Source organism: Astyanax mexicanus, chromosome 12 (genome assembly GCF_023375975.1).
Source record: "Astyanax mexicanus isolate ESR-SI-001 chromosome 12, AstMex3_surface, whole genome shotgun sequence".
Lineage (NCBI taxonomy): Eukaryota > Metazoa > Chordata > Actinopteri > Characiformes > Acestrorhamphidae > Astyanax > Astyanax mexicanus.
In genome coordinates this window covers 11736102-11750708 of record NC_064419.1, presented here as the reverse complement: position 1 = coordinate 11750708, position 14607 = coordinate 11736102, and the positions used below count along the sequence as shown (strand labels likewise).

Below are 14607 nucleotides of genomic sequence, written 5' to 3'. Positions count from 1 at the left end.
GAGTCTACAGGACACCCCCTTAAACCTTAGGCTAATTATTCTGTTATTATTCCTAATACAGAAACTGGTGTTTTTTTCAAAGATGGAGTACCACAGGGTTCAGCTGTTGGGTCTATGAAACTAAAGAACTAAATTGTAAAAGTGAAGCTTATTTACAGGATCTACCAGGTTAGACGTTAAACACAAACAACCCTGATGATGTGAAAATTAGATATTAATTTTGTGCATGCATTACATTTTCTGAGGTTATCTGGTGTAGGGGGTAGCAGCACCCTTTTGTGGGAAGTTTGATAAGATATTTTATAAGAGAAGTTAAATCTACTGTCTGCCTCATGCAGACATGGCTGAAGGTGTCAGCCCTTGTTACTGATATAGGTTCATACAGATTCTTTCAAACAATCAACTTTTTTCACATTGAGATTGACCTCATTGTCAGTGTAGCCGAGCATTTACAACTTAGAGACTTAAACATACATTTAAAATTAAATTAAAATCAAGTATTTAATCAGGTAAGCTAAAATAAGGAACTTCATAAACAAAACAATAAAAAACTCACGAGAGCATTAGAAAAACAAACAAACAAAAACAATGAAACATTTAATTAAGAATTAAATAAAAAGTGGACAGGCTAAATTGTACAGCAATAAAATAAAGACATAAATAATTATAAAAATAATAAATATAGACAAAAAATAAATTAACTAGGAAAAGTTGTTTTTCTAATATCAAATCACACATTGTGCAGATAATTTTGGTTTAGCGTGTTGGGCTGTATGATCATGTGGGATGTCAGTGGTTCTGTGTGTTTTCTATAGAGGTAGATGAGGTTTGATTACCTATGTATCAAAGTGCAGTTGCAGTTCAGCAATGAAGACTCTGGAACATTGTCACTTTTTTTATGCAAATGACAACATTTATGCAAAAGGGCACTACAGTCCCCAAGCATGTAAGCATCTTATGCTTTTGCATAAAAATATCTGAATTTAGAACGTGTTTTTATCATTTTCTAAGTAATTTTATTAAGTATCTGAAAGTGCTCTGATTAAATAATCAGGCTAATATTATCACCTATCTCTTGCTTGTGTCTTTCTTGTCTGCAGGCTCCTAGTCAGTGCTTCCCAGGATGGTAAACTTATTATTTGGGACAGCTATACCACAAACAAGGTAAACTTTGTTGCTTTTCACAACAGTTTGAGGTAATTCACTGTTTGTTCTGGTCTTAATTTCTTTATCTATTCCTCAATCAATGTATTTAACATAAATCTTGAGCTCAAATTGGATCCTCTGCAATATAAAACTGTTTTAAAATAATTTGAATGTATGCTAAAGACATGTTAGTAAAATTAGTGAAATTGAAAGTTATAGGTCACTTGTTGCAGACTTATTGCAGCACTTCTTCTGGAGAGTCTACAGTATCTTCCAGTATAAAGTGCATATACTGAAAGCTTTCTATAGCTTACTATAGTGCCTTTTTCCCTCCCTATAGGTGCACGCTATCCCTCTGCGCTCCTCATGGGTGATGACATGTGCGTATGCTCCGTCCGGCAACTACGTGGCCTGCGGTGGCCTGGACAACATCTGCTCCATCTACAATCTGAAGACCCGCGAGGGCAACGTTCGTGTCAGCCGCGAGTTGGCCGGACATACGGGTATGCACATTCATTGTTTCTGTGGAGTTTGTTAGTTGCAAACCATGTAAAGCCTTGAAGTGATAGAAATTTCCAGTCAAAATTCATCAATCAGTCTGTATTTTTTCTTAGGAATCATTGAGGGTAACTCATTTTCAATGCAGCTGAGCGTTTAAGGGATTGGGGGAAAAAATTAAGATCAAGTATTTAAACAGGATATGCCAAAATAAGAAACTTCCTAAACAAAATAAATTAAAATTGAATGCCGAATGCATTAGAAAAACAGTTACGATTTAATTAAGAATAAATAAAATAATTCAGAATAAAAGAAAAGTTCACAGGCTAAAAAAAAAACAAACAAGCCAAATAAAATAAGATAAATAATTAGAATACAAAAAATAGTAAAAGACTGAAAAATCTAAGTAGTAAGATTATAAGGAAAATATTGTTTTATATGAAATCTCCCATAAATCCTGTAAATAGTTTAACACTTAGGAAGTCTGTAAATAGTTGTAAATATTGTTGTAAATGTAAGTATTGCATGTTGAGGGTGTAGGTATATATATATATATATATATATATATATATATATATATATATATATATATATATATATATATATATATATATATATATAATTCATATTCATGTATGTGTTTGTATCTGTTCATGTACTGTTATGGTGTAACGATATGTAAACTTGTAAAGAATGCTTGACAAGTTTGAAGCATGAAGGATTTGCAAAAAAGTAAGTTGTATGTTTCCCTTTCAACAAATATAAATAAATAAAAGGTAAACGGGCCAAAAGGTAAACTTGACAATAAAATAAATAAATGGTAAGAGAGAAACTCAACTAAAAACAGTTCCTGGTGGTGTGAACGTGGTTAGAGACTTAACATTTCAGCTGATAAGGTAGAGTGCCTGTACTACAGTTTATATGTATTTATTTGGGTAGTGTATTCTGGTGCTCCACTAATCAATACTGATTTAGAAGATTGGCAAAAAGCTGGTCACACAGTTCCCCATTTTCTATGTGGCCCCGCTGAGCCAGACTGGAACTTGCCCACTAAAAGACCCATCAGATCACGTAGATGGTGATTCCCTGTTGCAAGGACCCACTGACCTGCACTCACATTCTCCCTGCCCTTACCTATTTTAATCAGCTCGTGAAGGTGCTTGTAATTAGATGATCATTTGAAGCAGATGTGGTACTGCACCACAGGGAGAGCCACGGACTGAGTTTGTAGACTAATGATTCAGAGTCTGATTGATAATGAAGCCAGCTGTAGAAAATGGAATGTTCTCGTGAAGAGCAACCCACAGTTTTATTAATGCATACATGTGTGTTTGTTTTATTTATTTATTTGTATAAAACTTCATTTTTTTGACCCCTTTCTCATCTCACAGGTTATCTGTCCTGCTGTCGTTTTGTGGACGACAACCAGATCGTCACTAGCTCAGGCGACACCACCTGGTGAGTTTGGGGTAGTGAGCCAAGACTGCTGCTTTAGCCATTTGCATCAGTCAGACACTCACATGCACATTATGCACTGACTGCACAGGCTTGTGTACAGTTTTAGTATCTTTAATGAAGGGGTTTGTGTAAGTAATATGTGAAGAAAATGTAAAACAATTAATGTTGCCAATTAATTACTGTTTGAACTTAATTACTTTTATAAATACATTTAATTTAGTTTATCATTAGCTCCAACTTCATTATCTTCATTTGTAGGGATGTCCCTACAATCTCATTTTTTAGCCTTTTTATTCTTTTGTTTTTGAGTGTCTGCTGATACAGAGTTTCTGAATACGATACTTTGGCGATACATAAAAGGAAAGAACAAGTTCAAGTTGTTCCTTAAGCTAAAATTTATTTATAATTATTATTGAAACAATAGTATCAAAACAGCAAATTTCATCACAAAATAAACAAGTACGAATTTATAAATTATTTTATTTAAAAATGCATTTTTTTCTTAGAATGTCACACAGTAACAATTCTGTAATTAATCAAAATTAAAATCATGATAATTTTTTTTAGTGCTGGTATCTTCCTGTATATTTTGGGACGGAGACAGTAATAGTAGTGTAGTGTGGTTTAGTCCTGGCAGACTAGAATTTCTAAATTGTAATAAAAAAAAATAAAGTGATAATTATTTTCACACAGTTTATTTATTTAACAGCAGACATGAGTGATCTCTTTCTCATACTGTCAACATGAGAGGCTCCATTTTTCTGCTTCTTGTTGGAGCAAAAACAGTGAGCATTTTGTGTGTGGTGCTTTTATTAGGAACCAAAACAACAGCTTTATATTAACTGCTTAAACTTTTCCCTAAGCATACTGCTGGAGGCAGTTCAGTTTTTAGAAGTTCTTTTTAAAAAACATCAGCATTAGCATAAATTATATTTATATTGGTGGTGTCAATCACTTAATTATAATTATAGTTAATTGTAAAGGATATCTTATCTTTTCCTGTATTATTGTGAGGGGAGAGTAGTAATAATATAATATTATAATAATGTGGTTTAGGTCCACTTTAGTATAATAGAGAGAGAGCGCTTAAGGCTTCAGCACAGCGGCAGTGTGTTGACAGAAGGAAAATGAAGTGTGGATAAATCTTTAGAAGTAGAGTGAGATTTTAGAGCACTTTGATATGATTACCTTGCTGTGCACGGTTGTAGCGTTTAGCACATTTGTGAGTATTTCATGCAAAGTAAGAAAAAATAAGCACAGATTTTTTTTTTAAGACTTTTCGTAACTCTGTAGTACAGATTTCAGTCAGTGCTTTTTTTGTATCAGATTTTGATTCCCAGCCCTTAATGTAATTTCTTGCATTTGTTTTTTTTTTACAGTGCTCTTTGGGACATTGAAACTGGGCAGCAGACAACCACTTTTGCGGGCCACACCGGAGACGTAATGTCCCTGTCCCTGGCTCCAGACACTCGCCTGTTTGTGTCAGGCGCTTGTGATGCTTCTGCCAAGCTGTGGGATGTTAGAGAAGGCATGTGCAGACAGACCTTCACTGGCCACGAGTCCGACATCAACGCCATTTGCGTATGTGTCTCAAACGCACAAACTCCCTTTTTTTTTCTTCTTCTTCTTTTTTTAATGGCAGATAAAAATGCTGGAGTATGGGCATTTGCCATGTATGTCCTTGTTGTGTAATCGCTTTTATTCCCTATTTTCTCAGTTCTTCCCCAATGGGAATGCATTCGCTACGGGCTCAGATGATGCCACCTGCAGGCTGTTTGATCTGCGTGCTGACCAGGAGCTGATGGTATACTCCCATGACAACATCATCTGTGGAATCACCTCCGTGGCCTTCTCCAAGAGTGGCCGCCTGCTGCTCGCTGGCTACGACGACTTCAACTGCAATGTGTGGGACACCCTCAAAGCTGACCGTGCAGGTTAGTACAGTACAGAACGGTACGGTACTTGGGGGGATTATTGTGTTCCCTATAGGTCTAATAAACCACACACCTGAATTAAGATAATTTAAGTTAATCAAGACCTTCAGGAGCAAGCACATGCATGTTAGAACAAGAAGTACTGAAACATCACTATCTAGGGTGCTGGTTATCAGTAAAAAGATAAAGGTAAATAGATAGATAATTATTTTATTAGAAAATATATTTAAGCATTAATGGCCCAATATAACAGGATTTACCAGGGATTTTGATCGTGTTTGGATTGTTTGTAATAAAATTCTAATACGTTCTAATTCTAATTGTTACATTTAGTTTTGAGCACACTTGAACTATAAACATTGATTAAAAACACATAACTCAACATCCAGTACACAGTTGACCCTGAAAAGGTAACATTTGATTATGATTATTTGCTGCCAGAAGTCTACTCAGAAGTATATTGTGATTTACATCTTATAATATATTTATATCTTTGTTTTTCCAAGTAAAAGAGTTATGTATGCATTCTCATTTGAGGTGTAATATGTGTGTTCTATGACGTGTATCTAGAGCAAGAGATTTTTTTTTTTATTCAACAGCCCTGTGTTCTATAACAGTCTGTATTATTTTAGCTTGTTTCAGTATCTATTTATAGATTTCATACACTCAGATACTTGATCTTAATTATTTTATCCTAAAATTGTTTAAGTTCGTATTCTATTTTCTGAAGATATATCTCATCAAGGCACAGCAGCGTTATGCAGAGAATGTGGTGTAATCAATGATACTTTGCATTACAGCCTTAAGAATTGTGAAATCTCTTTGTAAAACATTTTTCTGCCCACAAAACACATGTCCCTGTTACCCACCTCATCCAACTAGCACATGAATAGTTTAATACTTATCGAGTGCATGTGCATCTGTGATCAGAAGCACAGTGCCACTTCACCATGCTCATGAATTATGCATCTGGTTGAAAGACGTTAAATGGGGTTACATTGACCTAGCTGTGTACGTGTGAAAGAAACACTGTTTGGATCAGAAGTTAAACGCAAATAAAGCAGGTCTTAGGTGCAGAAAAATGAAGAGCATTCACCAGTGCCAGTCTTTTCTGCTAAGCTCAGCTTAAAATTAACTTGGACGTATTTTCTTTTTTTTTAATTTATTTATATGCATTTTTACATTATCATGTCAGGTAAAGCATTGGGATAAATTATTATTTATTGTGAAGTTTAGACATGTATCTGATTCGTATGTGTGTGTGCATATGTGTTTTACAGGTGTCCTGGCAGGCCATGATAACCGTGTTAGCTGCTTGGGCGTTACTGATGATGGAATGGCAGTGGCAACAGGCTCTTGGGACAGTTTCCTTAAGATCTGGAATTAAAGCCACAAGGTGAACACTTCTTCTGTTCCTGAGTACAAACAACAAACCAATCCATCTTTATTTGTTAAATAGGTTCTTGAAAATTTGGAAAAGTTTTTAAGGTTTCACATGAGTATTCGTTGAGCATCCATAAAAGTACACTTTGAATCATATTCCCAAGAAACGCCAGCTGGTGAAAATTCTATTGGAAGGATATACCTGTACTTTTTAGTACTATAGTATGACTGTGTAGCTTGATGTAAAGTAATATTATAAACACAATGAATTTCTGAAGTACCATCATATTTTTGCTTTTACCAGATCCTCATACCACTGTTTATGACTGACTTTTGGATTTTGTGAATCTACATACCACTGATGCTAATGTATTATATGTGTAATAGTCACATGTGTCACATTCTTGGGTAGGAATGTCAAAACAGGAAGTAAGATGCACAGACTTTACATTTCAATCACTTTATGTGTTCCTGTAAGAGGTTGATGTTTCCTGGTGCAGTAATAAGCTGTGCAGTTGTCAAAGGTTGTAAATGCACTGTATTATAAACAGAAATAAAAAAAAAAAACTTCTAGTCTAAACAGCAGAAATAAAGAACAGTATCATGATGTTAATGTTATCCAGATATCTGGAATGAAAGAGAATGCAGGGCCACTTGCTAAAGTGTCTGTTATGTGTAGGGTTGGGTATTGTTTTAAAATGTTTGATATCCATGTGATGTATTGAATTCAGTACCGATACTGATCCAATACTGTTTTTGATACCTTTTTTCTAGCCAAAAAATACAGGAAGCAATAATTATTCTCACAACGTATTTATTGAACAGCCGACATGAGTAATCTCGTTCTCATATGGTCACCATGAGAAGATCTTTTTGGATCTTGTTGAATCAAACAAAAATGAGCATTTTTGTTTGTGGTGCTTTATTAAGAACAAAAACAACAGCATTACTTAAAGCACTTACTATATTTTTTGCACACCGGGCTATAAGCACAATCAATAAACATCTGTTTTTGGTCTATTTTCATATATAAGGCGCACCTGATTATCAAGTGACCTATGTGACACTAGTAAGGAACATGGGTGTCAGAAGGTCTCAATGCTGACCTGTAAAGCTAAGTAAAAGCTAAGCAAAGTAAACAAAACTGTAACTCTAAATAAAAAAATAAAAAAAAACTATTTCAAAGTTAAGCGAGCGCTGGATGTTAATCTACACAGATTTCTCTCCTGAATACTGTTTATTTGTGCGAGTAAAGCACTTTTGTTTATTTACAGTAAAAAAAAATCCAAGATTTTCCACTAAGGCTAGCTGCGGTTAGCCTACAGTTTGAGAACCACTGCTATAAAGTATTGAATTAGCTTAAAAAAACCCTTTGGTTCATATTAGGTCAACACAAACATACTGAAAAAACAGTTATAATGTGACACACACTCACACTCACACACACACACACACACACACACACACACACACACACACACACACACACACACACATACTCACCTACCATCATAAATCACTACAGATACCAACATCTGCTACTAATGTTAACTCTGTTTTACTGTTGTTTACAGCCATGTGTGTGTGTTAAGTGTACAATCCATCCTAGTGCTCTGATGAAAGCCTGAGCATTGTAAAAAGTATTTTGCTAAATTAGTTGGTGTAATTCTTCTGTTTTGGTGCTGGATGAGTACGAATACGGATTTAATGTGGCAGAAGCTTCCTCTGAATGGATGATGTGGGGTGTAACTAGTTATGACAGTGTGAAGCTACATTGAGAGCTTTAGGACAAGGGGAATCTGAGCGATGTACTGAAAAAAAATATACTGTTTTTCATTATTTAAAAAGGTACAGTCAATGTATCTCCAGTGTGCAGATGTGTAATTGTAATTGAGGTCAGTAGGTACAGCTAACCACTGCTAAAGCAGCTGCGTGTAAACAGTCAGTGCCCACTGCGAAGAGCTGTGTATCGTTTCTGTGTATCGTAATGTTCTGCTGTTTGTTTTTGTTTTGTCATTTTCATTGCACATATAATTTTCTCGCTGTATTTGTTGAACATCAGATTTCGAGTAGTGATTCTTCTCAGTAGTAATTCATACATATAACGCTGCAGGTCAACAGTTTATAGGAGCCTGGTCATTGCTGTTGTTCAGCTGAGTGTTTAAGTTTTTTTGCTGTAAGATCATTTGCTTTTGAACATGTGTAACACAGCTGGTACTGGCATTGAAATAAAACTTATATTGACAACCCTGTACCTCTGTCTATAGCAGGGGTCACCAATCTTGTCCACATTGGGCCGGTGTGGGTGCAGGCTTTCATTACAACAAAGCTGTGGCACACCTGATTCCACCTGTTCAATCAGCCTCAGTCTCAGTCCCCAAACAGGTGGCCACCCATAGAGGGTGTGCCCGTGCCTGGTTGGAATGAAAACCCGCAACCACAGCGGCCCTTTCTGGACTGGATTGGTGACCCCTGGTCTATAGCCAGGGGTTTTTAAAGTAATGCTGTGAGACAGTCATTTTGTTCAAGTCTGGAGATACAGGAGGCACAGCTCTATATGTTTCTGGTGCCATCTGCTGTTTGAAAGCCATTGTGTACATCCTCAGAAACGTATACTGCTATATTATATCTAGGCCAAAAACAGGGAAATACCAGTTATGAAACTATAATGGCAGAAAACCATTAGGTGTAAGTATACGCTCATACGAGAAAGGTCAAGTCTAAGTGAAAATATCTAAACATTTATGTACCGAGAACACACTTCATCAAATAAACATTACCTGCATTAAAAGTCTATTTAAAAGTTCACAATTGGGGTAAGACGTGTACACCAAGATTATAGCGCACATCATGTTTTATTAGTAATTGATTGTAAGCAAATTAATCAAAACCTTTAGAAGTTTGTTAGTTTATTTTCAAGTCACAATTTAACACAGTTTGTTTGCTCGTGCCTGAATCAGTTTATTAATCTAAAATCTCTCTTTCCCAATCTCTCTCTCTCTCTCTCTCTCTCTCTCTCTCTCTCTCTCTCTTTCATATTGGCCAGTACAGGGAAAGCAAGAAAAATATACTGTGATCTGGGCTAGTGCATATTTCTGTGCAGTTTTTGTTCATATCTGTATAGATGGTATCTGGGTGATGTACCTGGTGAACAACTGGCTTAAACCTGTAAATTTCAGCTGATAGTTTTGGATAGGGTAGTATTGAAAGTTCTCAAGGGTCTAAATTATCTTGTTTTGTCCACATCCAACTGCAATTACTGTCTCATCAAAGGTAAAAATGAACTAGAACCTGATTTAACTGTGGGAAAACTATTTAGACACATGCAGTTTCTGAGTTAACTTTCCAACTGTGACCCTTTTTAATAATCCTTTCATCTGCTTTTCTGCTTTTCAGATGGCATCCGGACTCCAAAGTTGACTGGAAGACCATTCCAACATCGAAAAGTTAAATTTTATTGCATATCCAATCTTCTCAAACACAACAGAACTGACCCCGTTATCTGAAGAAACAACAAAAGGGCAAATGTTATTCTCCTTCCCATAAAAAAAGAGCACAATTGTTTTACGCAGCCAGATCACAAGGAAATTGGTGGGTTCATCTTGACATGGTTGGGGGGAGGGGGTCAAAAGTAATTGTGCATTCCTTCTGGGACCATTTTCCAACATTGCGTTGAATGAATATCCAAATACCCTCTCATCACATTGCGATTGTCATTTAGGCTAATGTTATCTATCTGTAACATGAAAAGGAGGCAGTTTTTTCCTAAACGAGCTAGCTCTCGATAGCTTTTTTGGGCACTTCTTCTTTTTTTTTTCATCCCAAGAATTACATTCAGCTGTTTGGCGGTTAGTGTTTCGAATGAGGATCGAAAGCTCTCTTTTATCGCCTAGTCTTTAAATATTTTAGAATCCTATTTATAGATGGAAGGTTAAAAACTATGTTGAAAATAATCGTTATAATCCAGCTTTATCATGTCAGAAAAGAGGAGACAAAGTGAACGGTTTGAGCTTGAACAGGGGTCCACTAGCCGCAACCAGGCCTGTATATTTAGTTTAGCGATATTTTTCTTTACGTTTTTTTTTTTTGTTTGTTTGTTTGTTTGTTTTATTGTTTGGTTTCTGTCTAGTCATGGATCTTTTGTTTGCACAGGAATAAAACAGTGCATATATATATAGAATAATGTTGAAAAATGTCAACTAACCAAGCACATGCTGTTAACGATGATGATGATAACGATGATGAATGCTCATTTTTAAAAGTGAATTGAAAAGTCCATTTTAATCATGTCTCACTTTTTTTTTCCCTCCCCGGTTGGGTGATGTAATGATATAATGAAATGAAGATTTTTTTTTCCTGTCATTCAATATTATTATATAAATTTTTTTTTCTGTTTTTTTTTTTTCTTTTTTTTCTTTTCTGTATGAACTTGGTTTGGAGGGTGTTGAACGGAGGGTGGGTTCAGGGCTGGGGTCGCGGGTTCAGGGGGACACTCGTCTTTTTTGTTGTTTTTCTTTCCCCATTTTTACCCGGTTTCAACAGAGGTGCCCGTTCCGTGCTTGGAAAACCAGTTACTACTCTGTGAATGACATGTTGTAAAAATCAATGTTTGAAAATAATGATATTGAAAAAAAAACTTAAGTTAAAAATTAAAAAAAAAAAAATCTTATTTTGGTTGTCTGCCATGGGTGGGTTAACTCTTAGAATCGCATGCTGTAGAATTGCTTAAAAAGAGGTGCATATGGAACTAAGTCCTTTGATGTTTTTCTTTAAGAAAATAACCTGTTAAATAGATCATCACAATATTTATATTCTTTTTTTTCCTCTTTTTTTGCTACTCTGTGCATACATAATTCAATTAAACTTGCAAAGCTATGCACTCAAGAGAAGCAGACACACACATTGATCGACCCGTTCTGTCCATATGTTGGAGTTTCAGAAACACTCGTACACTGACCCTCACACGAACACAAACGCACGCACGCACGCACAAACACACGCACACCAGATACGGACACATATACATACACACACACACCTCACTCTCAAATAACTAGAACAAAAATTTTCATTCTTTCTGTAGCAAAACGAAAAATTCCAGATACAAAGAAAAAGAATGCTAGAGACATTTTGTAACAAACAGGTTTTTTCTGTCCTTTAATAAAAAAAGAAAAAAACTTGCAGCATTTGAATGGCAGAATTTTTCTGTTGTTCCCTTTCTGCGTGTAATGAGAGGCGCTCTTTCCCTAGCGGTAGTGGCATTTCTTCCATTCTGTTATTCCTCTGCAACATTCTGTACAAAAAAAAGTGCTGTTGTTGTGCGTTAGGCCTGGAGTTGGCAACAAAATAAATAAAGAAGAAAAACATTCAAAAAAAGAGTAAAGATTAAATCAATTCCTCTTTTCTTTTCCCTCTTTCTCTCTCTTATTCTCTTGCTCTTTCTCTCACTCTTTCTCTCTCTCTCATATACAAATAACTGTAGAGCTCTGCACACCCCCACTGTATCCTTATCCATCTTTTGTATTTAATTTTAAATTCAGTGTACAACAGAAAGCTGGATGCAAGATAGAAACTATATTAAAATGTACTGTTATTTAAGATGTAATAAAGCAGTTTGAGATGATCTGTCTGTTGTTGCAGTTCATATGTATTATAAACTATAACTTACAAACTATAACTACAAAAAATTCACTTCATGAAGTTCCTGTTGCAGCACGAGCACATACATGTTCTCAAATCATATATCATGTTACATAAAGTTAAACAGCCCATATTCTGCAGTTTACGTTTATTTATTTATTAATTACATATGTCTGGTTTCATGTCTCAAAAGCAGGTCAGGTCTTCCATATTTATATCTCTGAATCACATGATTTAAAAGTTTTAGGATCCCAAATTATTCATCTTAAAATAAATTAAAAATAAAATTATTTTGTCTTCAGGAATTTAAGAATTCATCTTGCTTTTGTTGGAGAAACTGACTGGACCATCCAGAAAAGTCTTTCCATTAGATTTTGGAGCTTTGCTGTAAGAATTTGAAAGCTATGCACTGATGAGAACTTGCTCAAAATCTGGTGAATAATGATCTGCATGTAGCATATCTGTAGCAACTTGCTGTTAAAGCATATTGCATATTTTACCACATGAATATTGGCCAGTGTAACAAGCTGTTTCGCTTGGCCAGTTTATAGAAATGGCTACTCTGTGCTGATGGGTATCGAGCTGGAGCCTGCAGAAGAATGTAAATTCACTCCTAGCTCTGCAATGATCAATTGGGTTTCGTTTATACTGGGAAGAGTTTGGGATGTTAAATGTGTCTTAATGCCAACGGTGCGTAGAAAGACTTTGCAGAAACACATGGATAGGGGAACAGATTGCACAATTTATTCTGTGCAAGTCCAGCTGTTGCTGAAAATATCAGCAACACTTTGTAAGTAAGGGTACATTAACAGTTAAGACAGATTGTCTCAACTAATCTTTAATGGACACGAGTTGGTTAATCTAAAAATAAAGTAAAATAACCACTGTTCCCCTGTCCTACATAATCTTTATTGGTGCCTGTCAGTCGACTCATTTTGACTCAATTTTCTAAGATGTACTGTGAATACTAGAGGTACTAAGTGTATAAACAGTGTATTAAAAAATAATTACCAATCAATAAGTTTTATTAAATCTGTGCACTTCTAGCATTCTCAGTGCCAGTTTTAAATATAAATATAAGTGCAAATTTCAGTCAATAATACTATAATATATACTAGTGCATCTCAAAAAATTTAAATATCATTGAAAAGTTATATTATTTCAGTAATTCAGTACAAAATGTGAAACTCATATATTAAATAGATGTTTTACACACAGAGTGATCTTGTTAAGAGTGTATTTATTTTGTTGTTGATAATTATGGCTTACAGACAATAAAAACCCAAAAATCAGTATCTCAGACAATTAGAATATTATATAAGACTTTTGGCAGTGTGGGCAGTGTGCCAAGTCCTGCTGGAAAATGAAATCTGATTCTCCATAAAAGTTGTCAGCAGAGGGAAGCATTAAGTGCTGTAAGATTTTGTGGGAAAACAAAACTGCACTGACTTTAGACTAAAACACAGTGGATCAACACCAGCAGATGGCATGACTCTCCAAACCAAACCATTTTGAGTTTTCATTGGCTGTAAGCCAGTAAAAGAAAAAACACTGTTTAATACATCTATATAATATATGAAGTTCACATTAAAGAGGAAAACATAGGGCGGTTCAAACACCAGGAATTCCTCGAATTAGAAACAAGCTAGGTAATTTGGTGGTTATCATAATTTTTAACAAGGAAATTACTCAAATTTCATAGCCCTCTGTTTAGAGTGTTCCTCTGAAAAATGTCAGTTTGAAGGACCATGTAGCCCCAACACTTTCCCTTACCCACCCCTCCATCCTAACCACAATCAGGACACTCTAACCCATAGACATGAACACGCAAAACAGAGGGGTAGGAAATGAGGTTGAGCCATACACTCAGATGTGCTGCAGCTGTGGCACAAAAACACTGCTCTACAGAACTTCATCACTTCATCTATGAAGTACAAATAAATAAACATATAAATGCAAAAATAAATAAATACATGCATGCATAAATAATTGCATAAATAATACATTAATAAATACATTTTGTCATGAAAAAGTACACATTAAAATTATATCAGGAATCTATTTCCATGCATGAACCTTTATTCAAGGCTTTTTCTCCATTTCTGCATTTATTTTTTTATTTTTTTTATATATTTATGGATTGATGTATTTCTACATTTATTTATTTATTTATGCATTTATTTATTATTTTTTAAAACAATTTATTTTAACCTTTCTACTATTTTTCATGTATTTATTTATTTATTAATTTCCACATTTCTTCATTTATTTTTTAATTTATTTATTATTTAATTTACTAATTTCAACATTTATTTATTTTTCATTCCTTCATGTATTTATTTATTTATGTATTTTATTTATTTTGTATGTGTATGTTCATTAGGTAGGCGGTCCTATTCTCGCTCTAAAGCAGGATTGGTCAGCTGGTGAATCAGACCGTTTTCTACTCTAACCTTATGTTATATTTATATGTGAATTTATTTATTTATACTTATGTAATTCTCGTCCTCTATGTTCTTCACTTCCGGCTGCTGAAAGGTAACCGCTA

The 14607-nt window shown here is 34.9% G+C and overlaps 1 protein-coding gene across 3 annotated transcripts in view; it reads left to right on the top strand.

The window, feature by feature from the left end:
* gnb1a (guanine nucleotide binding protein (G protein), beta polypeptide 1a) overlaps positions 1-12042 on the top strand; it is a 39470-nt gene extending 27428 nt beyond the window's left edge. For all 3 annotated transcript variants that reach the window (XM_007237022.4, XM_022670803.2, XM_049485581.1), the window contains exons 5-11: positions 1101-1164; positions 1487-1649; positions 3036-3102; positions 4482-4683; positions 4820-5036; positions 6317-6432; positions 9816-12042. In XM_007237022.4, the coding sequence (XP_007237084.1) occupies positions 1101-1164; positions 1487-1649; positions 3036-3102; positions 4482-4683; positions 4820-5036; positions 6317-6423 (820 nt within the window). In that variant the 3' untranslated portion in view covers positions 6424-6432; positions 9816-12042. The remainder of the gene's footprint in view (positions 1-1100; positions 1165-1486; positions 1650-3035; positions 3103-4481; positions 4684-4819; positions 5037-6316; positions 6433-9815) is intronic.
* The last annotated feature ends 2565 nt before the right edge of the window (positions 12043-14607 follow it).